The sequence below is a fragment of the Molossus molossus genome, unplaced genomic scaffold (genome assembly GCF_014108415.1).
Source record: "Molossus molossus isolate mMolMol1 unplaced genomic scaffold, mMolMol1.p scaffold_m16_p_35, whole genome shotgun sequence".
NCBI lineage: Eukaryota > Metazoa > Chordata > Mammalia > Chiroptera > Molossidae > Molossus > Molossus molossus.
In genome coordinates, this window is record NW_023425372.1 from 706,845 (window position 1) to 733,460 (window position 26,616).

At 49.1% G+C, this 26,616-nt stretch overlaps 1 protein-coding gene across 3 annotated transcripts in view; it reads right to left on the reverse strand.

Moving 5' to 3' along the window:
• GNB1 (G protein subunit beta 1) overlaps positions 1-20,660 on the reverse strand; it is a 41,634-nt gene extending 20,974 nt beyond the window's left edge. Inside the window, exons 1-5 of one of the 3 annotated variants that reach the window (XM_036281479.1) lie at positions 20,606-20,654; positions 20,003-20,067; positions 8,243-8,342; positions 2,930-2,968; positions 1,284-1,390 (exon numbers count right to left, since the gene is read on the reverse strand). In XM_036281479.1, the coding sequence (XP_036137372.1) occupies positions 1,284-1,390; positions 2,930-2,968; positions 8,243-8,299 (203 nt within the window). In that variant the 5' untranslated portion in view covers positions 8,300-8,342; positions 20,003-20,067; positions 20,606-20,654. Of the gene's footprint in view, positions 1-1,283; positions 1,391-2,929; positions 2,969-8,242; positions 8,343-12,825; positions 12,910-20,002; positions 20,068-20,605 lie in introns of those variants that run through there. The other 2 variants (XM_036281477.1, XM_036281478.1) reach the window with 2 other exon arrangements.
• Between the last annotated feature and the right edge of the window lie 5,956 nt (positions 20,661-26,616).

Below are 26,616 nucleotides of genomic sequence, written 5' to 3' on the forward strand. Positions count from 1 at the left end.
ACCCTTCAGGGCCCAGGTGACGGCCAGCTGAGAGAAGCCTCCGGACCAGCGGGCAGAGGCTGGCTGCTGGGGAGAGCACTGTGCTCAGAGAGCCGAGGGGAGTGCGGCCTGGCTACAAATGTCCCAGCTGACAGGACACTGCTGCTCCTGCAGACGGAGGTAAAGACCCAGAGGTCATGTACTGTTTGGTCAATGGCTACTTTTGATTACAATTCTAAGGTGGGTTGACTAATAAGGGCATTTTCCTTCTTTTCCCTCTTTCCCTCTTTCGGATTGGCAGCATCACTGAAATGGTCTAAGTCATCCTCATCTGCATTTGAAATCATATGGGATACTGCACAGAAATAAAGATAGAATCTTTGGTTCTAAAGTTGTTTGTACTCTAAAAAGCAGTTTTATGAACAAAGAGAAAACCGAGTTGAAAATTCCTGACAATTTAATATCCAAAAATATGCTCCCTAAAGAAAGCCATCTGAAGAATCACGTTAGGTATTCATTCGAAAGAATTCGTTCTAGTCACAAAGCCACCCAGCAGGTTCTTCAGTTGTCTGGGTGGAAAAGGCAGCCTCTTAAAGAGGGCTGGACAGACTGGGTCTTGATGCTGCAGGGTGAGAGTGATGGGGGGGCGAGGGGAGGGCGGGGCTCACCTGAAGACAAGGCAAGAGGCAAGAAGTCTGAATAGGGGCAGGATTTAAAGGAGAAGCAATGAGCCATAATGGGAAGTCTGCTGAATGGTGGACACAGGGAGGTGGGGCAGGTGGGCCCGGGGAGAGTGGGGACAGCAGCTGAGACGCATTCTCGCTGTGAGGTGTGGACTCCAGGAGGAAGCAGCAGCAGCCCCTGCACAGCACTTAGGACCACGAGCCACTGTTCTAAGGTCAAGGCACTCAATCCTCCCAGTCTGAACCAGGGCACTGACACCATGTGCATCAGCCAAGAAGCCACGAGGAATAGGCTGAAAGGATGAGGAGCCACGGCAGAGATGCTAGGAGACGTCCCCAGGGTCACACAGGCACTGGGCCTGGATCTGGGAGAAACAAAGTTAAGGGAAAAAGAAAGATCAGTGCTGACAGGAACTGCCGAGAGCGGTGCAGAAACAGGCCTGGGCAGGTGGAGATCCAAAGGGGAGTGTGCACTTATGAGCCCACACCTGGCCCGCCCAGACACCTGAGACAATGCCTCACTTTTTCCTTACAAACCACAGCAAATGCATCGAGGTGAACTTCCCCTAGAAACCAGACGGTGCCGGACGTCCAAGGCACTAGTGCTCACATCATACTCACCTGGAATCCGTCCCCCAGTGCATGGCATAAATTTTGGCCAGGTGCCCCCGCAGCGTTCTCCTTGTGCGCATCTGGATCCGCCCCACAGGGTCGATGTTGTTTGTGATCTGAAAAGTGAGTTCCTGTAGGTTACACTGTGAAGGATCCGGGCCCCAAGGCCTCTTCTCCGCCCTCTCACTGCCTTGCCCACCAGCCCCACCATCACCCACCCAGCAGCTCCCCACTGGCTTTCTCCTGTTTATAGGGCGTCCACGTTCCTTCATGACTCTTGTGAGACCCGCTGTTCTACCTGGTCTCTCCGCCTCAATCCCTCCAGCGGGCACCACAGACAGTGCTGACCACATGGACGCCTCCCTCTTCTCTCTCCTCCATCTCACCAACTGACCCCCGGGGCAGCCCCTCCCACCTCCCGCGGCCATGCTCCCGTGCTGCTCACAGTGCTGCACACGCACACCGCCCCAGACGGGGCCCTGCGTGGAAGCGCTGGGGCCAGCAGAGGGAGTGAGCGCAGCAGGCCCGGCCTGAACCCGTGCAGTCTAGAGTGCGGCTCAGAATTCGCATTCAGGTCCTTCTATCAGTACAATTTTTCTTTAACTTATTGTTTAATCCCCAATTAAAGTCCATCCCCTAAAGTAGTGGTTCTCAACCTTCCTAAGGCCACGACCTTTAATACAGTTCCTCATGTTGTAGTGACCCCCAACCATGAAATTATTTTCATTCTACTTCATAACTGTAATTTTGTTTTCTGATGGTCTTAGGCGACCCCTGGGAGAGGATTGTTCGACCCCCAAAGGGGTCATGACCCACAGGTTGAGAATTGCTGCCCTAACATATTAGAACATTGCAAGAAATTAATCCTCCTCAGTAGAAATAAAAATTTTCCGCATTTCTGTTTAATTCTTTGGGCAAAAACGTTGCTTGTTCCGATGAGCTGAAACCCCACTTTAAGCACACAACCCAGTGGGACTGCACGTGGACCATGTGCATTCCCACCCCCCAGTCCCTAAGCACCCGCTCCCTGCCCTCTCAACCCTGCAAGCCTCTACTTTCAGTCTCCAGGGACTGGCCTGTCTGAATATCCTTGTCAGCACCACATCCCGAGGTCCATCCAACCTGTACTGGCGTCAGAGCCAGCGCCTCCCTCCAGCTGGGTTGTCCCTGCCTGCTTCCTCCCTGTCTGCCTGTTGTCCCGATGGACCCCGGGCTGCTCCCACCTCGGGGCCTGGCAGGTGCTGTGAGAGCTGTGGTGGGTGTGCTCCTCTCGGCACTGGCTCTGTCTGGGAGGGAACTGCTGAGTCCTCATTTAGGTTAAACTTTGAGGATCTGCCCAATTTAACTTTAGAAATAAAAGTTCTCAGGCACATTTTTTTAAAGAAGAAAAGCTTCAAAACACCTTATTTTAAAACTGATATTTTACAACTCCAACCTCTACAATAACAAAAACTTATTTAAGGCTTGGGAGAGATTTATTTTTAATCCTAAACACACTACTTCCTAGCAGAGCATGAGAGAGCCTTGTGCGCAAATGCGCTCCCAGCATGGGTTTCCCCCTCGCTGCGCAGGAAATTGGCAGAGTCCATCCCAGAGACCGGGGGGAGGAACCACCACCTCGGTGCCAGGCAGGCAACTGTGCAAATGGCTCTTACCTGAGAGAGAGTCGCATCTGCACACGCTTTTCTGGCATCCTAGAGATAACAACGACAAGAGGAAATCAGTCGGGTTCAGAGACAGCCCATCCAGGTCCTCCCACCAGAGCTCCACAGAGCACCTGTGCACTGCAGGGACAGACTGGGAACCACAGAGGCTCCTCCACCCGGTCCTGCAACATCCACGTTCAGGGCCACGTGTGGACTGTCCAGGCAAGCCACAGCTGCGCCCCAGACCACACTCAGTACAGAGCACCGGGATCAAGTGTGCCAGGCCTGCATGGCACAACGACCACACTGGGAGCGGGGCAGCACAGGAGAACCCTAGAGCCAGGGACTGCCCCAGCCTGTCTGCACAGACCTCGTATCTCCAGAGACCTGCACACACATCTCCCTCTGTCTTTTAACACCTCAGGAGCTGGGGGGCCCAGAGAAAAACGTCTGAAAAGCACTAGATGTCCGGCCCAAAGAACTATTCTTCTGGACTGCATGAACTAGGAACTCTTATTTTCAAACCAAACAACAGACAATGCTGGATCTACAGAAATGAGCAAAGGGCCCGGTGTGACTTCTGGGCTGTTCTGCTGCCCATGCTCTTATCTAGGAAATGACCTTGTGAAGCAGGTGAGAACTATAAAGGACACACTAAAGTTAATGAAAATGCTTCATGGGCCCTGGCAGTGTTGCTCAGTGGTTGGAACGTCAGCCAGCGGACGTAAGGGTCTTGGGTTTGATTCGCAGACAAGGGCACGTAGCTGGGTTGCAGGTTCGATCCCTGGCCCCTGTTGGGGTTGTGCAGGAGGCAACCAACCAATGCGTTTCTCTCACATCAATGTTTTTCTCTCTCTCCCTCCCACCTTCCACTCTATCTTAAAAAAAAAAAGAAAAACATCCTCGGGTGAGGATTAACCAAAAAAAAAAAACAAACCCATAAATAAAAATGCTTCACTGTCCCAAAGTGCTCAAAGTCACTTGAAAACAAAATCTTGAAATCTCAAATCAGTTTATGTATTTTACAAACAGCAACCATACATTTGAAAGGACAATAGCTTTAAAGGGGCCAAAATGTGAGGGTAGAAATAATTTCCAAGAAAACTATGACAATATCTAATAAAAAAAAAAGTGTTTCCGTTATGCAGTCACCTGGCCAGGTGCTTTCACAGCGGCACTGGCCACGTGGTGGCTTCTACACATACCCCGGCACTGGTGCGAGGGTCCCAGGAAACCGTCCTTGAGGGGCAGGTGCCTCTCTGCTAATTATTATTACTCCAGGAAGCTGGTGTGATATTTGCTAACCAAGAACATGGAACATATTCAAAGACATTATTATTATAAAAGTCCCAGAGATCTAGGTTCCAACTTGAATCATGTGAGTATATCATTCTGCTTAATTAATGCTGCTCAATTAGTTATATAATTAAAAGACAAGCCCTGGCTGGTGTTGCTCAGTGGTTAGAATGTTGGCCCATGCACCAAAGGGTCTCGGATTTGATGCCTGGTCAAGAGCATCTACCTGGGTTGCAGGTTCGATCCCCAGCCCTGGTTAGGGTGCATGTGGGAGATAACCAATTGATGTGTCTCTCTCACACCAATGTTTCTCTCTCTCCCCCTCCCTCTCTTTCACGCTATCTAAAAATCAATGGAAAAATATCCTCAGGTAAGGAGGAACAAAACAAAAAAACACAAAAACAAAACACTGTGCACTCAAGCACGTCTGTCACCCAAGTCTGGGGTGAGGAGGAGGTGGGGGGAGGCCCGGGTAGCAGGCCCTTCATCAGCGCCATCTACCTGCCAAGCACCAAGCTTGATACCTACTTCTGAACACTCTTCTCATTACCAGTGGCTTTTAATTTTAAGAAAAAACAGCAAGAATTTTTTACTTGAAAAGACACACCATGGGACTTATGCAATCCTCCCCTAGCTGGTGTCCAAAAATCAGGCACCACCTAAGACTGTGGGGACACCACTGATTGACAGAAAGAGCACTTGAAATTGAGCACAGATGACTCCCACCCAGTTCCCACGTCAGCCCAAGGGCCTAAGCAAGTGCTCGTCTCTCGGGATAAGCACCTGACTTCTCAAGGGGCAGGAGCCCTGGGAGGGACAGGCTCTGCAGCTGCTGACAGTCGAGACCCCAACCTCCCAGTTTCAGCCCGGGCTACAGAGGTCGGAGACGTGCACAACAGGCAGTGTGCAGTGCAAAGGCCGTGCACTGTCTGCGAGGAGAAACATCATGGAAGGTGACAGCTCACCTTCTAGGCCCCTTAAATCAGAGGACTATGTCCAAGCTATTAACCAGTCAGCTCTCTTCCCACTCTTCTTGGCTACTGCCTGCAACACGGGACCGTCCCACAGCGAGTGCTGCTCACCTGCACAGGTGGGCACAGTCACTTCCTAAAAAGCCTGCACCTGTACATTTCATGGTATTTTTCTTCATCGTCACTTAGCCCGTGTACTGTCAGATATTCATCCCTTGGAGACCGAACGCTTCCTCACAAATACAAAAATGAAAAAGGATGAGACAGTCCTCTGGGGTTGCTCAACTAAAAGCAAACCTGAGGGAGGAAGCAGCCCCCACACAAAGTCACCATTTCTGTTCACTGTGCCCCACACGCTTTAAGAAATTGTATGTCTTGTGAAATCAGGAAACAAGGGTGTTTTTTCCGTCTGAAAGGAGAGTCCTCCCTTCCGCAGTGTGAGGGTGCACAGCCCTGGCCGTCCCTGTGCCGGGCCTAGAGAGTTGCACAGCACCAGCTCTGGAGACAAATGCCCGTGGGGACGGGGCAGGCTAGTGTTCAGCAGCTCCCCTTGGAACATCCCACATGGGAACCAGACGCCCGGGGGCCATGGCACGTGCAAACAGAGGTGTGCCGATCATGTAAGACACACTGAGTTCTCAAGACCCAGTTCAAAAAGAGAATGTAAAATAAAAAATTAAGTATATGTTGAAGTGGTATTTTAGGTACGTTGGTTTAGATACAGTTTGTTAAAAATTAACTCTACCTGTTTCTTTTTACATGTGTGAGTTCCACACATGGCCAACATGATAGCCCCGTCCCCAGGAGGACCGAGTGCGCTCCACCTGGCGTGGGATCTGAGACAGGGAAGAGGGGCGACGCCGACTTCCAGCCTCCATTCTTCCAAAGGTGATGCCTTTGCCCTGGCTCGTTTGGCTCAGCGTTAGAGCATCGGCCCTCGGACCAATGAGTCGCAGGTTTGATTCCAGCCACAGGCACGTACCTCGGTTACGGTTCATCCCTGGCCCTGGTCGGGATCATGTGGGAGACAGCCAGTCAATGTGTCCCGCTCACGTTGATGTTTCTCTCTCTCTCCCTTTCTCTCTCTCCCTCCCACTCTATCTGAAGATAAAGAGAAAAATATCCTCAGGTGAGGATTTAAAAAAAAACACAACAGCCCTGGCCGGTTTGGCTCAGCGGTTAGAGCGTCCGCCTGCGGTCCGGAGAGACCCGGGTTCGGTTCCCGCCAAGGGCATGTACCTCGGTTGCAGTTTGTCCCCGGCCCTGGTTGGTCGTGCTGGTGGCAGCCACTCGATGTGTCCCTTTCACATCGATGTTTCCCTCTCTCTCCCTCCTACTCTATCTGTACAAAAAATGGAAAAATGTCCTCGGATGAGGATTAAAAACAACAACAAAAACAAAAAACACAACAAAAACCAAAGGTGATGTCTTTGACCTGCGCCACACACACTTTCTTATCTGAAGAGATCTGAACCTGCTATTTATGAACAATTCAAAGTTTCAGAGAAACAAAATTCTGACTTCTTTGTTTTGGAGGGTGGACAGACCTATGGTACAAGGTGATCAGAATGAGTCAGACACACAGTCCTGTTCTTGCTGAGCAGCAGCAGCTCTTCATGCAGGAAGCTCTGATTCTCGCAGCAGGACACCCCCGCTCCCTCCACAGCTGTGGAGCTCAGATAGCCTGTCACCTGTTCTCAAGTTCACAAAGAAGCAGCTAGAATAATGTGGGTGCCTCTTTCTCCAGTTACCACCAGGCCGTCTGAATATAACTGGTCACTTAAAAGTAAACAATTAGGTGCCACTGTTCCAGTGCTCTCAGAAAACTGGACACGTGTTGAAAAGTGATACTCTGATGGCTGGAGCCTACGGATGAAACCACACTGTCAGAGAGAAGGCTCCTTCGTCCAAAAAAACAGAAATCTACCCACATATATTGAGGATACGTCTTTTCTGTTAAGTCCACCTCTTCTCCTCTCCTCCTCCCAGCAGTCTGAGAACAGGAACATTTACTTGTATTCAATGTTTCTCTCGCAGGGATTCATTGAAAGCACTGCCTCACTCAACTGGAGAAGAGCAGAACTCATTCCTTTTTTTTTTTTAATTGATTTTTTAGAGAGAGAGAGAAACATCAATCAGCTGCCTCCTGTTCCCCGACCAGGAATGGAACTGGGACCTCTGTCCCTGGGAAGATGTTCTATCCACTGGGCCACACCGGCCGGGCAGAACACATTCCTTTTAAACCCACGGCTCCTCCCTTCCTCAAACGCCTGGCTCTGCCGCGTAACACTGCACTGAGTGCTCAGAGCTCTGTGGACGCTGGCCTTTGTACAGGCAGTTTCATTTTCAATTAGATGTCTCTGCTCTCACAACCTATAAAAGCTGTTGACACCAATGACTTACCCTAGAGAACCTCTTTTCAAATTTAAGAACAAATCACGCACATCTAAAATACTTATTGTTGTTGATAATACTCTTTAAAAAAATTATTTTTTTCTATATTGATTTTAGAGAGAGAGGAAGGGAAAGGGAGAGACAGAAACATCGATGATAGAGACCACAGATCAGCTGCCTCCTGCATGCCCCCCATTGAGGATCAGGCCCACAATCTGGGCCTGTGCCCTGACCAGGAATTGAACTGGCGACCTCTTGGGACATGGGTTGATGCTCAACCACTGAGCCACACCGGCTGGGCCATACTCTTATTTTTAAACAAGTCTCCTGCCCTCAACTTAACAGTCACAGGGGAGGGAGGCCAACACCACACTCTATATACAATGATCAAAAGAATGTCACAAAGCTAATTCCAAGGTTAAGAAAAAATGTACAGATATTTATAAATCATATGGAAACACTTTCACATATGCACATAATGAAACACTCACTAGAAAACAAAATCCTGAAAATGAACTAGGCCAAATAATGGGATCTGCAATTAGTACATCCTGGGCCAGTGAAGACTCACTCTCAGTCCTAAACATCCTCCCCTCCAGCGGGTAACCCCTGGCTGAAATGCAGGCGACCAGTAGGACCGAACATGTGTACAGCTACGTACTCTGATCTGGTTCTTCAGCTGCTCGGCCTCCTGCCGCAACTGGTCCAGCTCACTCATCTCTGACCGTGGTGCTCTGCAATGCCGCCTCAAGGAACTGGGTCTGCAACAGAAACACAAGCACACAAAGTTGACAAGCAGCACCCCCAGGTGTCTCAGTTGGAGCATCGTCATGTACACCCAAAGGTTTCGGGTTTGATTCCTAGTCAGGATGCATGTGAGAGGCAACCAATCAACGTTGCTCTCTCACATTGATGTTTCTCTCTCTCTGAAAAATAAAAACAGCCCTGGCCAGTTTGATACAGCAGTTAGAGCGTCAGCCCGTGAACCAATGAGTCGTGGGTTCAATTCCGGTCAAGGGCACGTACCTCGGTTGCAGTTCATCCCCAGCCTTGGTCAGGTCGTGTGATGTGGCTCTATCACATCAATTTCTCTCTGTCTCTCTCCCTCCCTTCCACTCTATATGATAATAAGTAGAAAAATATCTTCTGGTGAGGAATAAAAAAAAGCTAATTAAAAGAAAGTAAATAAACAATGGCCAAGTAATTAATGAAGTAGGCGAGAAAAGGAAATTAAAAATCTGAGAGTTATGGTTTCATTATAAATCAGAGAGTTTAACATTCATCAGAACATATAAAATGTCTAGCAAGGGCTGTATTAATACAGTTTATATTCTTCAATAACTTGGTAGTGGGTCAAAAAAGGAAAAATCTGTTAAGCATTTTTCAAGAAGGAGCTGGGGTCTCACTAGAGACCCCAAGAAGCTGAAACAGACATTTAGAATAGCTCTCACATGAAAAGCCAGGCCAGAAAGTGGGGTACAGTGGTGGCCTGACAACCCGGCCCCTGGAAGCCACACCAATGGCCTCAAGCCCACGACTGCCCAGATGTTGGCTCGCACAGCAGCCCTAAGGACTCAAGGTGGTGTCCAGCCGGCGTCTGGTGCAAGGACAAAGTGCTCTCCCATCAAAAGGGGCCCCGGGCCCTGGCCAGTTTGGCTCAGCGGTTAGAGCGTCGGTCTGCGGTCTGGAGAGACCCGGGTTCGGTTCCCGCTAAGGGCATGTACTTCGGTTGCAGTTTGTCCCCGGCCCTGGTTGGTCGTGCGGGTGGCAGCCACTCGATGTGTCCCTTCGCGTCGATGTTTCTCTCTCTCTCTCCTTCCTCTCTCTCCCTCTCACTCTATCTGTACAAAAAATAGAAAAATATCCTCGGGTGAGGATAAAAAAAAAATAAAATAAAATAAAAAAAAAAAAAAGGGGCCCCGGGATCCCAGCAGACTGAGAACCAACACCACAGTCCTGCAGCTCAGGCTGACCAGGCCCGGTACCCGCAGCCCTGCCGCCAAGGCCTGGCGGGTGGGGCATAGTGAGCAGGACACAGCAGAGGGCAGGGCTCTCTGGGAAAGCAACACATGTCTTTATGGTCTTAGAAATAGTTCTGATCCGAACAGCTGCTTCAAAAGGCAACAGTGAAATGGGCAGCGAAGGGAGCTCAGCCCATGCAGGGCACCTGTGGCTCCCATCCTGGAGCAGAGCCCTGAGCAGACTGTGCCCTATGACTCACTAGCAAACTCTCTCTCCTGTTTGCACTAAACTCTAAGGATAGCGATTTGTGGATGTTAATGTACAAACTAATAACAGTGCTAAGAGAATAGGAAATCATTTTTAAACAAAAGGCTGTAATGTCCTGTCGGGCACAGGGACGCCTGCGCTTCCCGCCAGCCCGGGCACTCTGCAGAGCATGGCTTTTACCCCCGGACCCCCCCATCAGACAGCTGTTCTGTCTGCAAGAGGCTCCTTTACCCAGCCCTTCCAAAGGCAACGTGGAGAGAGACACCCCAAAGTCCTCATGAGGTGCACGGACTCAAATGGTTAGTTTTAGTCAAATAACTTCTGATCCTAATTAAAACACTAAAAATCTAAAGTAATTTTTAAATTGAGGACTAAAAACAACAAACTCCTTAAGATCTAGGTAAAAGAAAGTGCTTTCTGAGATGCTGGGTCTCAGGTAAAGACCCAACTTCTATTTTTGTTGTTGTTGTTAATCCTCACCTGAGGGTATTTTTCCCTTGATTTTTCAGAGAAAGTGGAAGGGAGGGAGGGAGAAACATCGATGTGAGAGCAATACATTGACTGTTTGCCTCCTGAACACGCCCTGTGCAGGGTCAGGGACAGAACCTGCAACCCTTGACTGGAATCGAAGAACTCAGCACCCTTCCGTGTTCAGGCTGACACCATCCGCTGAGCCAAACTGGCCAAGGCAAGACCCAACTTCTAACGTTAGGAGAGATGACCTCTGAGATGTCAGGTTAAACATCTCCTTCAGTTGGATGTTCTTTCCGTGTGTCACAAATGATACACATTTAGTCACTGTTGTGTGTGTAACTTCAGGCCAGAGAAGTGAACCCTCAGGAACCCGAGTGCCCCACACCGAGAAGCCCCACTGTACAGTGTTTCAGAAGCGGTGATGCCAGCACTGGCTGATTGATCCCCAGCTGAACCACAGCAAACAAGCAGACCTATTTCTCTTTCATTAGTAAATAGCATCAATGATGCTCACATCTGAGTCTCAATGAAGAGATTCAAACTCCACATTTGTTAATTTTTAAGAAAAGCTGTACTCCTATTTCTACTAGTAGAAAAATAAGTGTCCTGTAAGGCCCTATTTGATCTATTATAAACAGTCTGGCGAGAGACCAACCTGTTGTTGGACATTACATTTTTAAAAAAAATTAAATTCTCTATTCTCATGTCAAAGGTGCATTTCCTAAAATCAATCTGGAAAAGAGGTTTTGTGTGGATGGACCTCACTGAGGAAGCACACTGCCCAAAGTCACCCAGGGGCACTGCCCAGCCACCTGCTGGGTGCATGCACATCCATGGGATAGCCTCTGGTCCTGAGCTAACAGACACTCTGCTGGCCCTGGAGGACACGCGTGAGAGATGGACACCACAACCATGACAGGACACGGGGCCGTCGTGCTCCCAGAGATTCCGCTTCCCTGGGAACCCTTCTCCTCCCCACGGACACGCGGCACTGCCCAGTGCTCCCTCTGTGAAAACAGGACACGAGATGAACAAGGCACAGAACAGTGTGGAAAGGGCGCAGCCTGCCCAGCAGGTGTGGCTCACTGGTTGAGTGTTGACCCAGTACCAAGAGGTAGCTGGTTGGATTCCCGGTTGGGGCACATGCCCAGGTTGTGGGCCCGGATCCCCAGTGGGGGGCACGCAGGAGGTAGCCAATCGATGTTTCTCTCTCTCTCTCTCCCTCTCCCTTACTCGCTCTATAAAACCAATAAAGAAAAAAAAGGGGTGAAGCCTTTCTTTCTGTGTCCATAAAGACACAAGAAAATGTTACTAGTGGTTATTTTTGGAGAAAGATACAGTGATAGTGGGCAGCCTTTATTTTCACATTATTTTACATATCTATTTTTTTTTTTCTCTAAAAACAGTAACAGCTTATCTGGGCCCTGGAACCAAGAAGCATTCACACTTTCTTCTCCAGATCTTCAGTGAAAAAGCCAGTTCATATTCACCTTCACCAGGTGAACTCCTACAGACTACTGAACAATGCTGAAGGTGGTCAGAAACCTAATCAGTTGGTAAATAGAAATAAATTTGTAATAACTGTAGCTATTTTATTTTTTTAATCCTCACCCGAGGACATTTTTGCATTTATCTTCAGATAGAGCAGGAGGGAGAAAGGGAGGAAGAGAGAGAGAGAGAGAGAGAGAGAAACATCGACATGTTTCAACTGGGGCCGGGGACAAACTGCAACTGAGGTATGTGCCCTTAGTAGGAACCAAACCCGGGACTCTCTGGTCCGCGGGCTGATGCTCTAACCGCTGAGCCAAACCGGCCAGGGATAACTGTAGCTATTTTAAAAGAACAAAATATACTCATTTTTATTTATTTATTTATTTTTATTTATTTATTTATTTATTTATTTATTTTTTATCCTCACCCGAGGACATTTTTCCATTTTTTATACAGACAGAGTGGGAGGGAGGGAGAGAGGGAAACATCGACGTGAAAGGGACACATCGAGTGGCTGCCACCCGCACAACCAACCAGGGTCGGGGACAAACCGCAACCAAGGTACATGCCCTTAGCGGGAACCGAACCCGGGTCTCTCCGGACCGCAGGCGGGCGCTCTAACCGCTGAGCCAAACCGGCCAGGGCCAAAATATACTCATTTTTAAGATTTAAAAAGACTAACATCATTCTCACTAGAATTGCTGGTCATGTTTTTCTCTTAGCTTCCATATCGGCAGAGTGCGCTCTATACACAACCATTCAGGTACGTTGAAAAGTCTTGCTTGCCCTGGCAGGTTTGGCTCAGCGGTTAGAACGTTGGCCCACAGACCAATGAGACTCGGGTTCGATTCCAACCAACGGCACGTACCTTGGTTGCAGTTCGTCCCCAGCCCCGGTTGGGGTAGTACAGGAGGCAACCAGTCATTGTGTCTCTCTCTCCTTCTCTCTCCCTCTCCCTCCCACTCCCACTCTATCTGAAGATAAACAGAAAAATATCCTCGAGTGAGGATTAAAAAAAAAACAAAAAAACAAAAGAAAAGTCTTACTTACAGTTACTTGCTTTTGCTTTTCTCTTCACTATCCTTAGTCCCCCAAAGCCTTCTGGAAACCCCACCATCAGGCCCCTCTTGGGTCACAGTCACTGCTAATCTCCGGGAGCTGACTCAGCGCTAACCATCTAATCCACTAAGACGGGTCCTGCTGAGAGGCCTATCTGCTCCTCATGACCCACATCTGCACTGGCTCTGATTCAGACCTTCCATTTTGGAAATACTCTGTCGAACTCTAAGTGTCAGAAAGCAAGCAGGTGAGGCGATCCCCCCAACGCTGGACTGATTCTATGCAGCATCTTTGAGAGTCAGTGTTCGCACGACCTCGTATTCAAGTGCTCACCATGTGCAGCAGGTGCTTCAGGGCCCCTGCTCTGTGACAGTGCAGCGTGGGCTGTTTCATCCACACCCTGCGGGTCTAGGAAGGACACGTTGGTGGCACGCCCAGCACCCCAAAGGCTGCACATACTCACTACCAATGACACTCAGGCTGCAAGTCTGTTGATGTATCAAACAATCACTTCTAGTTCTGGTTCTGCCGCACACAAGGAATACGATTCCCGCCAAACTGTCTCACTCTGGTGCTCACAGCCAAACCAGAAAGGTGCCCTCGACATCACAGGCTGAGAGCAAATGAACCGAGATAACCGGAAAGTGCGCCATCAGCACCACTGTGATTAGATGACAAAGCGCACCTCTCATCAGGGCAGTGCTCTGCACACCCAGGGCGTTAGCAGTAGGGCAGCCTGGGGACACCTGCACCCTGGCCGCTGCACCGAGTCCACAGTGCTGGCCTCTGAAACTTCTGAAGGCAGAGCCAGCCCCCCAAGCCCCCAGTGTCGCAGGCAGGAGTCCCCGACTTGCTGGCCACCCCAGAGCCACGTCTCACCCAGGACAAACAAGAGTTCCCAAGAGGGATTAAACCAATTTCACCCTCTTCTGTTCTTCCTTCATTTCCAAATCCAAGTTCACCTCCAAAATTAAAAGAGTGCAGATCAAAAGGGCAGCCCCCTACCATCACACAAGGTTCTAGCAAGACAATGGGCAACAAGGGGTGGTGGACAGGGACGCCGCCATCTGTTCAGGTGTTCCTGCCAGGGAGGACGCAGTGACAGGCAGTGTGGACCCTCCGTCCAGCATGACTGACCCACAGCCTCTCCTTGCCTTCAAAGATTCATGATGGTATGTTTAATAAAATGACAGGTCTGAAATTCACTCCACAACCAAGAAGAGAGAGACAGGCAAGGGCACATACAGAACAAGACTGGCCAGGTGCTCAGCCATTAGAGCGTCATTCTGACAGCCATGGTTGAGGTTTCAATCCCTGGTCAAAGCACATACAAGCAGCAACCGATGAATGCATGAATGAGTAGAACAAGTTGATGTTTCTCGCTCTCTCTCAAGTCAATAAAAATATTTTTTAAATTGTTTTTCTTTATTAATTTTTAGAGAGGAAGAAAGAGGGAGAGAGAGATAGAAACATCAATGAGAGAGAACTTCGACTGGCCGCCTCCTGCATGCCTCTCACTGGGGATTGGGCCCAAAACTAGGACATGTGCCCCAATCAGGAATCGAACCTGCGAGTCTTGGTGCATAGGTCAACGCTCAACCACTGAGCCACACCAGCTGGGCTTCCAATATTAAAAAAAAAAAAAAAAGGAAAAGAAAAAGAAAAATGCTCACCCTGGACAGTTTTGCACAGTGGTTAGAGCATTGGCCTGCGGTCCAGAGAGACCAGGGTTCCGTTCCTGCTAAGGGCACGTACCTCGGTTGCAGTTTGTCCCCGGCCCTGGTTGGCAACCAGTCGATGTGTCTCTCTCACATCGATGTTCCTCTCTCTTCCTTTCGCTCTATCTAAAGACAAATGCAAAAATGTCCTCGGGTGAGGTTAAAAAAAAATAGATGCTCCAAGACAGGAAGGAAGAAAAGAGGAAGAAGACTAAACAAAATTGGCAAAATTCTGTAAATGTTGGAGCTGTGTGATTACACGATATTGTGTTACCTATGTTTGAACATTCCCCATACATTTTAAAATGTTTTTATTGATTTTTTGAGAGAGGAAGGGGGAGAGAGACAAACATTGATCAGCCGCCTCCTGCACACCCCCTCTTGGGAACCAAGCCTGAAACCCAGGCATTTGCCCTGACTAGGAACTGAAGAGGACCTCTCAGTCCATGGGACGACGCTCAATCCATTGAGCCACATCGGCTGGCCAATCTCAATACATTAAAAAAAGAAAAAAAAAAATCAGTATTTCTTGGTATTGCAGGCTGTCTGAGGTAGTGGTCAGTTTTGAGAGGGACAGAGCAGTTAAGAGCCCCGAAACCACACTGTGCAGGCGTCCCAGGCGCGGGGTTGGTTTCTGTCCAGAGCTGACCCCTCTGGGTGCACATGACCCATTATGCCTCTGTTACTCAGGGACTGAAGGCCTGGCAGCAGACACCTGCATGGTGTGGTCCCAGACACAAAGAGTAAAACAAACCATTTCTTAAGACCCCACCCCCTGCAGAGCTGTGCCTGACCGGGAGGCGGCAAACCGACACCTGCAAACCCAAACTCAGCTCTGGACCCCGCTGCTCAGAGGCCCTACTCAGTTCCCTTCTCGTCGAGTCATTCACAGGCTCTCGGCAACGTCACGTTTAAATATTACTACAGAGAACTCACATTGAACAACGTATTAAATCTGGTAAGGGAGAAGTACGTTACTCAAAGCTTAAAAATTCCAAACATACAAACTTCAAATATACTGTTATTGTACTAAATAGTTTAAAACTCGGACTTTAAACTGTGAGTACTGGTCTGCCTCTTTAGAAACCAGAAGGGAGCTTGAACTCAGGCTACCTCCTATCCTAGCTAACAAAACCCACACAAGACCTCCACGGGAGCCTAGGGGAAGGTGAGCCCAGCCTCCTGCTCCTCGAGCTTTCGGAACGTCCTGTCGTCTCCCTTCCTCCCGGTGGAGCTCCGAAGTCTGCTCCCAACCCTCCACGCAGGATGCAGCTCACCCTGAGGTGTCTCTTCCAGCTGAGATCGCGCCTGTGCGCGGGTTTCCCTTCCCACCTGGAGGCAGCAGCCAGGTGGGCTGACAACACAATCCCTGCCTACAGGGTGCGGCACACCTTTGGGTGACCCGGTGAGAGAACAACTCATGCCCAGGAACCGACATCTTATCCGTGGGGGCAGAGCCGTCCCAAGCTGTTCCTCTCAAAACTGTCCGAAACCTCGGAGAGCCTTCAGTCTGCATCTGCTCCAGACATTCAGAAGGTAAAAGCATGGCTCATACTCATCGAAGTGTTTTAATTTCTTCTGAATTACAATGATTTCCCCCAGACAGCTGTGGTTCTTCAACATCCACTCACTTCTACTGAGCAGCCTGTTTGCTTTTTCTTTTGTTTATCCTCACCCGAGGACATTTTTTCATTTTTTGTTCAGATAGAGTGGGAGGGAGAGAGAGAGAGAGAAATATCGACGTGAAAGGGACACATCGAGTGGCTGCCACCCGCACGACCAACCAGGGCTGGGGACAAACTGCAACCGAAATATGTGTCCTTAGCGGGAACCAAACCTGGGTCTCTCTGGATCGCAGGCCGACACTCTAACCGCTGAGCCAAACCAACCAGAAGTGTTTGCTTTTTCTTCAGGCAAGTGTCCGGTTTGAGCCCAAATAACCAATTCTTCCTTTCTAAAAAAATTGGCAGCACCCTTGGTTTCACTCTACCAACACCTTATTCACTTCACCCCGTTTACAGAGCACCTCCTACACACTGGTGAGAGAGACACACCCGCTCCCTGTCGCCAGGAGCAGGTCCCAGAGAGGGGAAGGACCCCCTCCCTCCCCCGGCCCGCCTGAGAATGAGGAGGTGACTGATCCACAACTGGCTCCGTGGTCAGAGCTGGGACCCAGGGGCACTCGCTGTGTCACATCATGTGTCACCACCACCCCTGGAGCAGGTCCTACAAGTGTCCACACGGTGATGGGGGGAAATGAATCACAGCCTGCCCAAGGCCACAATTCTGACGGGCCTCCGAGCGAGGCAGGCCAGGCCCAGAACAGCACCTGAGAAAAGAACTCCCTTCCTCGGCCAGCGGCTCCTGCGACACTCCCCCAGGACGGCTCTGGCTGCGATGCGCGAAGTCTGCCTGAAGCCACTGTCTTGCAGGTGGAGAGCTCTCTCTGCAGGAGGACGGCACATGGCCTGGTCCTTTCCAGGGGCAGCACTAACTGTCCCAGCTGAGCCAGGTCAGGTGAGCCGCTCACTGAGGAAGAGCCTCTGGATACCGGCCCCAGCTCCACTCACGAGGCCCAGTGCCCAGCTCAGCTCAGCTCCTGGATCGCTCTGCTGCCCGGCACTGCCAGTGCAAGCCACACACGGAACTATGTTTTCCGGTAGCCAGAATAAGAAGTAAACAAGCAGCTCTGGATCGTCGGCTCGTAAACCAATGAGTTGCGAGTTCGAGTACGGTCAAGGGCATGTTCGTCCCCAGCCCGGGTTGGGGTCATGCGGGAGGCAACCAGTCAGTGTCTCTCTCACATCAATGTTTCTCTCTCTCCCCTTCCCACTCTATCTGAAGATAAACAGAAAAATATCGAGAATTAAAAAAAAAAAACACACAGGTTAACGTTAAGTTTAGTAAAATAGGTATTCAATTCAGTATATCAGAAATGTCATTCCAACGTGTAATCAACATAAAACAATCCTAAAGGAGGTGTTTCTTATTTGATTTGGACTAGCCTCATTTCAAGTGCTCAGCTGGCACACAGCAGCTGCCATCACGGCCACCGGGGCACCATGGTGCCAAGCCCTTCCTGGTCCCCATCACACCGCAGATGCTCAGCTGGGGGATGACTCACAGAAGTGCCTTTCTGGAGGAGGAGGCAGTAGGCTAGGCTCTCTCTGCACAAGACTGTCCTGTGTTCCCAATTCAGGAACCAAGAAAGATGAAGTGCTCTTCCCTGGCTCCCAGGTCACCTGACGAGTCAATGCACCACCCTACCAGACGCTGGCACCTGGAGAGAACAGCAACTGCAGGGGCAGGTCACAAAACACGAACAGAGTGGCAGCTCAGGGAATGGGTGAAAAGACAGGAATGCCCAGTGTCACGAAAGCAGGGCTGAGGTCTCCTCACCTGTCACCTTTCTCCTGGAGCCACAGGAAATAGCTTGGGACCCTCTCTGGTCTGGTCACCAGCTGCTCTTCTCTGTTGCACCTGACCTTGTTGGCCTGCGGCCTCTTTGCTTCAGGGCTGAGCACAGAGCCCAACACGTACTTGGTGATCAAAACACATTCAATAAATCCAACCCCTTCACACCCTCTGAGGCCAAACACCAAGTTCTACTTCACTCACCTCAGAGCCTAATGTCACACAGCTGATACAGCCAAGGGACACAAGGCACACACCCAGAATGAAGGCTGGACGGAGTGCTGGGGACTGGAAATGCGACCTCCACATGCCTGACAGGCCATGAGCCCGAGTTCCAGGGAAATTTGCTCTCTGCTGTGGGGCTGCATCCCAGCACGTAGACCATCTGTGCTTCTACACTGACACCCTGCAATCTCAGGACACTGCTGGCTCCACACAGCCGGCTAAGCGGGACCTGCTGGCTAGAGGTAGTAAGGTTGCATGTGGTGCGGGTCGTATGTCTGGGGTCCAGGACCGCCCCTCTCTCTTTACGAGGTGGCCTCCACTAAGTCCCTAACCATTCTCTGCCTTTGTTTTTTGGTGTGAAAGTGGAGACAGTAACAGTACCACCTCTAGTGCTACGAGGACTCAACCAAGAATCCACACAAGGCCCTGGAAGCCTGCCTGACTGCCCTAGCCGCTGTGGCTCAGTGGCTAGAACAGGAATAGAGTTTCAATCTCAAATGACTGAGAATGACCTCCCACTTCACTTGTCACATGCCTACCCTTTTGCAGAAATCAAGACCATGGTCACAGTGGCAACCAGGTAGAGTGTAAGTGACCGTGAACACGCACCAGTGGGCCCTCTGAAACCACCACCACAATCAGGACAGCGAACACACCAGCCCCCTGTCTCCTCCTGCTCTTCTGTAATGCCACTCCCACCCCAGCAGCACCCATCTGCTTTCTGCCACTAACACGAGTCGGTGTTTCCTAGAACTGCACCTACACGGACTTGCTCACTCAGCATTCCTGAGATTCACCCGTGGATCTGTGTGTACGGCCTTCACCTAGGACGGGGGCTGGAGCACACACACGGGACAAGGGCTAACACTGTGAGAAATCGCCGGCTGCTTTCAGCGTCTTCTCTTCAGTCATGAACAGACACACAGCAAGGGTCCCAGGCGGCACAGACGTGCAGGTCCCATCTCTGTATGTGCTGTGCTGAAGTGTCCGCTCAGTCATCTGCATTTTTACTGGGTGGTTCGCTTCTCAACGCTGAGTTCTGAGAGCCCCCCACTTGCTCTGAACACAGGTCACCTCAAAGACAGGCGATCTGCTCACCTTTCCTGCCAGGCTGCAGCCTTTCCTTCTCCTCACATGTCACAAAGGAGCAGACATTTTCAATCTGAATGAGTCCTGTCCATAAATGGTCCCCTATGGGCCGTCTCTGACGTCACGGTTAAAAGCCTGTCCGATGAGAGCCGTGATGATGTCAGTGCCCTGCAGCGTGTTCCGGCATTAGGCTCGCACGTGGCTCTGATCCACTGTGTCCATTTTTGTCCATGGTGTCAAGTTCAGCCTTTGCATACGATGCCCAATTGTTCAAATACCTAATTCGTTCAATTTAGTTTTGCTTTTCAATTTTAAATCATTTTAATTTTAAAGAGACAATGTGATGTAGCAGCTAATAAGAATATGGGTTTGGAATCAGACAGACCTGGGTTTACAGTAAGGTTTATATTTTTAAATTTTATTTTATTTTTTCTTTATTGATTTTAGAGAGAGGAAGGGAGAAGGAGAGAAAGAAACATCAATGAGAGAGAACGACGACTGGCCGCCTCCTGCACGCACCCCACTGGGGATCAGGCCCACAACCTGGGCATGTGTCCTAATCGAGAATCAAACCGGTGACCTCTTGGTGCGTGGGTCGCTGGCTCAACGGCTGCGCCACACCGGCTGGGATCATATCTGCGACCTCTTAGTGCACAGGAGGGTGCTCAACCCCTGCGCCACAGCAGCTGGGCTGGGACTTCTTCTGATTCATGTGGCCTTACCTTTATCTGTATTATCTGCTCTTACTCCAACTAAGATTTGATTTGGGAAAGGGCTCTCTTGCTTCCTAGTGAAAGAAATTGAAGAAATACCACTCTTATCCAGAAATGTGAGCCACAGCTCTGAGACCCTAACCCTCCCTGCTGAGCACTGGACAACAAACACCTTTGAAGAAACATCGAACATAAGAAAACACCCCGCTCGGAATCAATTTGTCTGAAAACCAACTTTGGGCTTAAAAACAGAGATGGGCAAAAACAGGTTATTAAAAAGAAAAACAGCCCTGGCCAGTTTGGCTCAGCGGTTAGAGCGTCGGCCTGCGGTCCGGAGAGACTCGGGTTCGGTTCCCGCTAAGGGCACGTACTTCAGTTGCAGTTTGTCCCCGGCCCTGGTTGGTCGTGCGGGTGGCAGCCACTCGATGTGTCCCTTCACATCGATGTTTCTCTCTCTCTCTCCTTCCTCTCTCTCCCTCCCACTCTATCTGTACAAAATATGGAAAAAATATCCTCTGGTGAGGATAAAAAAAAAAGAAAAGAAAAACAGAACCTGAAGAAATGTAAATACTGTACTTGAAAACTGATATGAATTAATAACATCAAAATTACCTTAATTCAGAAGTGCTTCTGGTCTGGCCTCCGATTCATGTAAAACTGTCTGCAACATAGAGCAAGCGAGAGCGGGAGAGGGGGAGAGAGGGAGAGAAAAGGAGAGAGAGGGGGAGAGAGAGACTGCATTAACACTGTGCTCAGGTATGAGGCACGAGCTACTACACTTATGAGCTCGGAACCCCCTCCCAGTCACCATTTCTCACCTTAAATCACTTTCCTTAGTACTCAGTATTAACTTAATATTTAGTTCTTCAGTGGTGGTGGAGGGTATCTAATCTCAATTTTTTTTTTTTAATCCTTACAAATGCCCCAGAGAAAATACCGAGTTAAACTGAAGGCTGTTAGAATCCGGCTACTAGAAAAATCACAATGACAACAGAAAAAAGTTCACTGCAACTCAAGAAGCTTCTCAGAAGAATCTCACCCAGATTCCCTTCCCCATCCCACAGGCAGAGGATCGCATCTGATTCTCACAGAAGCCACTGGCCAAGTGCTGCCTAAGTGCGGGCAAGTCCACATGGGAACACGTCCAGCCCCCCTGCTGCACGAAGCCCCACAGCTTGGCCTGGAGTCTAGGACGGAGTCTGGGGACCAGCATACACAACACAGCCAGATCAAAAGTATGTTAACTCTAGGTTCTGCAGAAATATCTGCTGTTCTTTCCCCAAAACTTTCAAATCATTTAAATATGTCTTAGCAATCTCTCCAAATTAAACTGTGTGAAAAGACCACTTTGGGGTGTTTCACAGGTTACCCCCACCTGTGGATGAACTCAGTTTTGTGAGTCTACGAACCCCTGTCCACACATCTGGTCTTGGGGCAGGAGAGGCATCAAGACACTGACATGTGAGCTGTGAATTCTAAGGCATTTATCTTACGCAAGTGTCTTATTCTGGAATTATGCTGCTTATGTCGTACTTCTCCCCTGGCGGTGAAAGTGGGCGTTGGAGGAAAATAGGTTGGTGGTCCCTCAAAACATTAAAACAGGATTTCCTTGACCCAGCCACCTCACTTCCAAGTATACACAAAGCAGGACTGAAACAGAACGAAATGTGTACACGTATGTCACAGCAGCCCCAAGAGGGCAACAGTCCAAACGTCCACCAGTGCAGAACAATCAAAATCGCACGGTACCCCCGCAGTGGAATACTATACAGTCATAAACGGGTCGAGCATGGACACACCACCACACAGATGATCCCCGAAAACATGATGCTACATGAAAAAGACGGGCACATGTTGCATGACTGCACCTACACAGATACCAGAACATGCAGGTGCAGACAGATGCAGTGGTTGCCAGAGGCCCTGCGTCACATGTGGAGTGAAGAAATGCTCACGGGCACAGCGAACTTTCTGGGGTGACGAAAACATTCTGGAATCAGGTAGAGGTGGTGGCTGCTCAACACTGTCAATATGCCACTGAACTGTTCACTTTAAAATGGTTGTTAGTGCTGCCTGGCCAACGTGGTTCCGTGGTTAGAGCGCTGCCCCCCCCCCCCCCCCCAAACACACACACACAGAAGGGTCTTAGGCTCGATTCTCTGTCAAGAGCACATGCCTGGGTTGCAGGTTCAATCCTTGGCCCTGGTCAGTGTCATGTGGGAGGCAACCAATCAATGTCTCTCTCACATCAATGTTTTTTTCCCTCTCTCCCTCTTCTCTTTCACTCTATCTAAAATTCAATGGAAAAATATTCTCGGGTGAGAATCAGCAAAAAAATTAAATAAATAAAATAAAAAGAAGGGAGGAACAGGAAAAAGGGCCATTAAAGATGGTTAACGGCCCGGCCAGTATGGTTCAGTGGTTGAGCATCGTCCCTGCACTACGAGGTTGCTGGTTTGATTTCTAGTCAGAGCACATGCCCAGGTTATGGGCCAAATCCCTAGTGAGGGATGTGCAGGAGGCGGCCAATCGATGTTGTCTCTCATTGATGTTTCTATCTCTCCCTCTCTCTCTAAAATAAAAAAATATGGTTAACAAAAATCACACCATCTGTGGGAACCAGAAGGTGGAGGCCAAAGAAATTAATCAGGGCTCACCTCCTCAAGGGGAGTGCTTCACAGTGCACACCATGGCTTCAATGGAATGGTCAAGGTCAAAAGCAGAGAATCCCGCCCCCAGCCAGGCAGATACCCAGTCTGGACTGTTCCGTGGTGGCTGCCCTGTCACTGCAAGATATTCAGCAGCACCACTTTCCCTATTGTGCCAACCAAAAATGTCTCCAGGCACCACTTGATGTCCCTAGGGGCCCAGGTGAGAGCTACTCATTTTAGGTGATTATCACAATTACCCCAACCTCCAAATACAAACCCTTTGGGTTTTCCACATGAAGAGGCAGGCAGGAATAACAAAAATAGCAAGAAAACCGTATCCCACTTTGCTAACTCAAATGCCTAGATTGCCTTGTGGCTCTAGACATGACACAAAGTCCAGCCCCTGGTCTTTGGAAGAAGCAACAGGGAGCCAACGTCCTGCCCTCCAGCCCCTGCGGCTGGTCACGGGGGTGGTGGGATCGGGGAGGTGCGCATCAAACCGCCTCAGCCTCTCAGCCAGGACTCATAGTATCTTGGTTCAATCCTGAATCTGAAAAAAAGGGCATGAAGACATTTGGGGGGAAACTGAAGAAATGTGAAATGTGGGCTTTCCTCAGGCACTGCTGGGTCAGTGTTGCCCCTATGGGCGGTAAAGGTCAGGCTGCAGGTGTAAAGAATCAACAATGACATCAGTATCAATGAAGTGGGTCCCCCCAGACAGCACAGGGAGGGAGACAGAAAATGGCCCTGAAAAGTCACAAATCACTACATCCTGGGGAAGGCAAGAGCGCTCACCGACCCCTTGTTTTGACTTCCTATAGCTTCAAATTATTCAAAATTAAGTTTGGGAGAAGGGAATAGTAAAGTCAACAAAGGGCAAACGATTTTTTTTTTTTTAAATGTGCCTTTGAAGTTGTTAAACACAAATGGAATGACTTAAAGTCAGAGAAAACGGCTGCAGCTCACAATCACTCCCTGACTGCCCCTCGGACACACATAAGAAAGGCTCTACAGCAGCGGAAACACTCAGCACCCTCACGACTGAATGACACACTCAGTGCATTTTTAGTTGCGTGTCCCTTCACAAACAGATGAAGAACTATTTCATTTTTAATTTTCACATTCACTTGATTTTCCTCCTCTAGTGCTCACGTTTCTCTCCCTCGGGATGCCAGATCCTCTCCAAGGGCTGCTCTCAGTCCTCAGGTCTTCTCCACTGTTTCTGTCCCAGGCTCCTGAGTCTCTCCTCCTCCTGCCTACTCTGAAGCCAGTGTGCTCATCTTCAGTGTCTAGCTTGGTGAGACTTCTGCTTTCTGTAAGCTTTTAATTCTATACATTTCCCTATAAGCACTGCTGTGTCCCACACGTTACGTTGTTTGTTTTAACTTTCATTCAAATTAAAAGATTTTCTAATTTCCCTTCTGATGCCATCTCTGACTTGTCTGATTTCCAAATACCTGGGGGTTTCCTGGCTAGAGTTCTGTCACGATTTCTAACTGAGCCCACAGTGGTCACCACCACGGGTCCAGCCGTCGAGCAGTTCTGGGGCCTGGCCGTCCCCCAGGCTGCTCCATTACTGTGCCTCTTGACCACGGGGCACTTTCTGTGCAGCTCACCATTTTCATGGAGAACCAGAGCAAGAGTGACAGAAACCGGAGGAAACAGCATCTGTGCCCAGGCACGGCACCCTCCGCAGTTGATCTGGTCTTTAGCCAAGTTGTCTGGGTGTTTAACCCTCAGAGCGCTCCAGGTTCCATATTCTCCAAAGGAAAGCTGGTTAACTAACCTTGAAGGTGCTAGAATGTTTTTCTCAAAATTGCTGGCCAAAGAAGAAGTGGACTTCTCACACCTTCTCCCAAGCTGGAAGCCAGGCAAAAAAGCAAACCATGGCACTTCCGCTCAGAACTCACCTCCACGTGGAGATGAAACAACTCACTTCATTGTGCAGAAGGTGAGTGTCCGTCCCAGGGGCATGGACAGACACGTGTGCTGGCAACACAAGGAATACATCCCAATGCAAAACAGTTTTGGCTAACCCTAAATGCTGACTAATAATTTCTAAACGTGTTCAGGTTTTTGTTTTTTTTTAAATATCCTGTACTCTGCTTTGTTTGTTGAATTTTTTTAAAAAAGACTTGGTTTACATATAGGACACAGTGAATCTTTCAGGGAATATCTTAGAAATTTTTTGTTTTGCAGAAAAATACCACTATGCAATATGCCCTGAAAAGGCCTTTCCAACTTTCTCCCAACAAAGGTTCTGCCCAGGTGACTAGCTCAAATTCTGCAATAAAAAAGTAACTTTGGCACGGCTGGTGTAGCTCTGTGGATTGAGTGGCATCCCATGGACTGAGAGGTCCTGGTTCAATTCCCGGTCAGGGCACATGCCCAGGTTTCGGGCTTACTCCCCAGTGGGGGGAGTGCAGGAGGCAGCCAGTCGATGTTTCTCTCTCACATCGATGTTTCTCTCTCTCCAAAAAAAAAAATCAATTAAAAAGAAGGAACTTTGCCATCAAGCACAAGAGTGACAACTGAGTACCAGTCATGATTTGGGGGAAAGAACTAACACAGCCAGGGAAATGCATTAACATGGAAGAGTGTATGAAAACAGCAAGATGCTCAGGACACTTCAGGCCCAACTCCTCTCTACAGCTTCGATAATTCCCTTCTAGAACCACCTAAGTTTCCAGACTGGGAACACACACCCAGACCCAGCATAACTGAGAGAGAGACTGGCATTTTAGAACACCACAGACAGAGTGAGACCCCAAAAGCTCCCAGGCGGAGAAACTGGTGATACACAAAGGATGGAGCACAGCAGGGGCCTTTCTGACAGAGCGCCATCCACATGGAACTAGTTCCGAAAAGGAAGTCTATACTCAACACTATCAAGTCTAAGGTCAGCATGAAGGCACAGAAAGTCTGGAAAGCTACTAGAGGATAATTTCCCTCAAAAGGGGGGGGAATGAGGAAGACACCACACCTGGGACTCAGGAGACACGGGTTCCTTCTCTGACCTTTTCTAGTTCTTATGTGGGCTCCTCATTCCGAGTCCAAGTTGGTGTCGATGTCCTGAAACAACACCAATGTCCCAGCAGAGCTCACACCAGGAAGGTCTGGTCATAGCCCTGGGCTGTCAGGCAAGCTCCAAGCCAGCGATTCGCTCGGAGCAGATGATTTTCAGGAGGTGCGCCAGTCATTTCAGAAACATGCGATACCTACTTAGCCAGGGGCACCAACCTCCTTTCCCTTAGAATGTCTAATAAACAAATGACAACAGCCAACACAAGAGCCGTCCGGTGTCAATGTCCTGTCTTGAACCATAATTATATAGATCTCATTAGCTGCATATTATTGGTCATGTTGCATAATAAGGTTGCATCTGATTGGTGAATTCTTGCTACCAAAAGTCCTTACAAAGTACAGGCACCTAATTTTTTAAAAAGTCACTTAGGAGCAAAAAGTGTAGGTAAATACTTTTTATTGGTACAGTAAATTAATAGAAATTAAATGTATTTTTTTTTAGTCAGATCAGCAAAAACTATATTTTTTGGTGTGCTGCAGAATTTTAGTAATTAATTTATGTGCGCCATAAAAAAAGACTGAACATCGCTGCACTCAGCTCTGTCTCGCAACAATTTAATAAGCCTAAGGAGTACAGTCATTCTATTAGGGATTACTGAACTGACATATTCTAAGCCACTAAACTAGACTTTATTTATTTATTTTTTATCCTCACCCAAGGACATCTTCCCATTTTCTGCTCAGAGTGGGAGGGAGAGAGAGGAAGAGAGAGAGAGAGAGAAACATCTATGTGAAAGGGACACATCGAGTGGCTGCCACCCACACGACCAAACTGCAACCAAGGTACATGCCCTTAGCAGGAACCGAACCTGGGTCTCTCTGGACCACAGGCCGACGCTCTAACCGCTGAGCCAAACCAGCCAGGGCCTAAACTAGACTTTAAAAGTA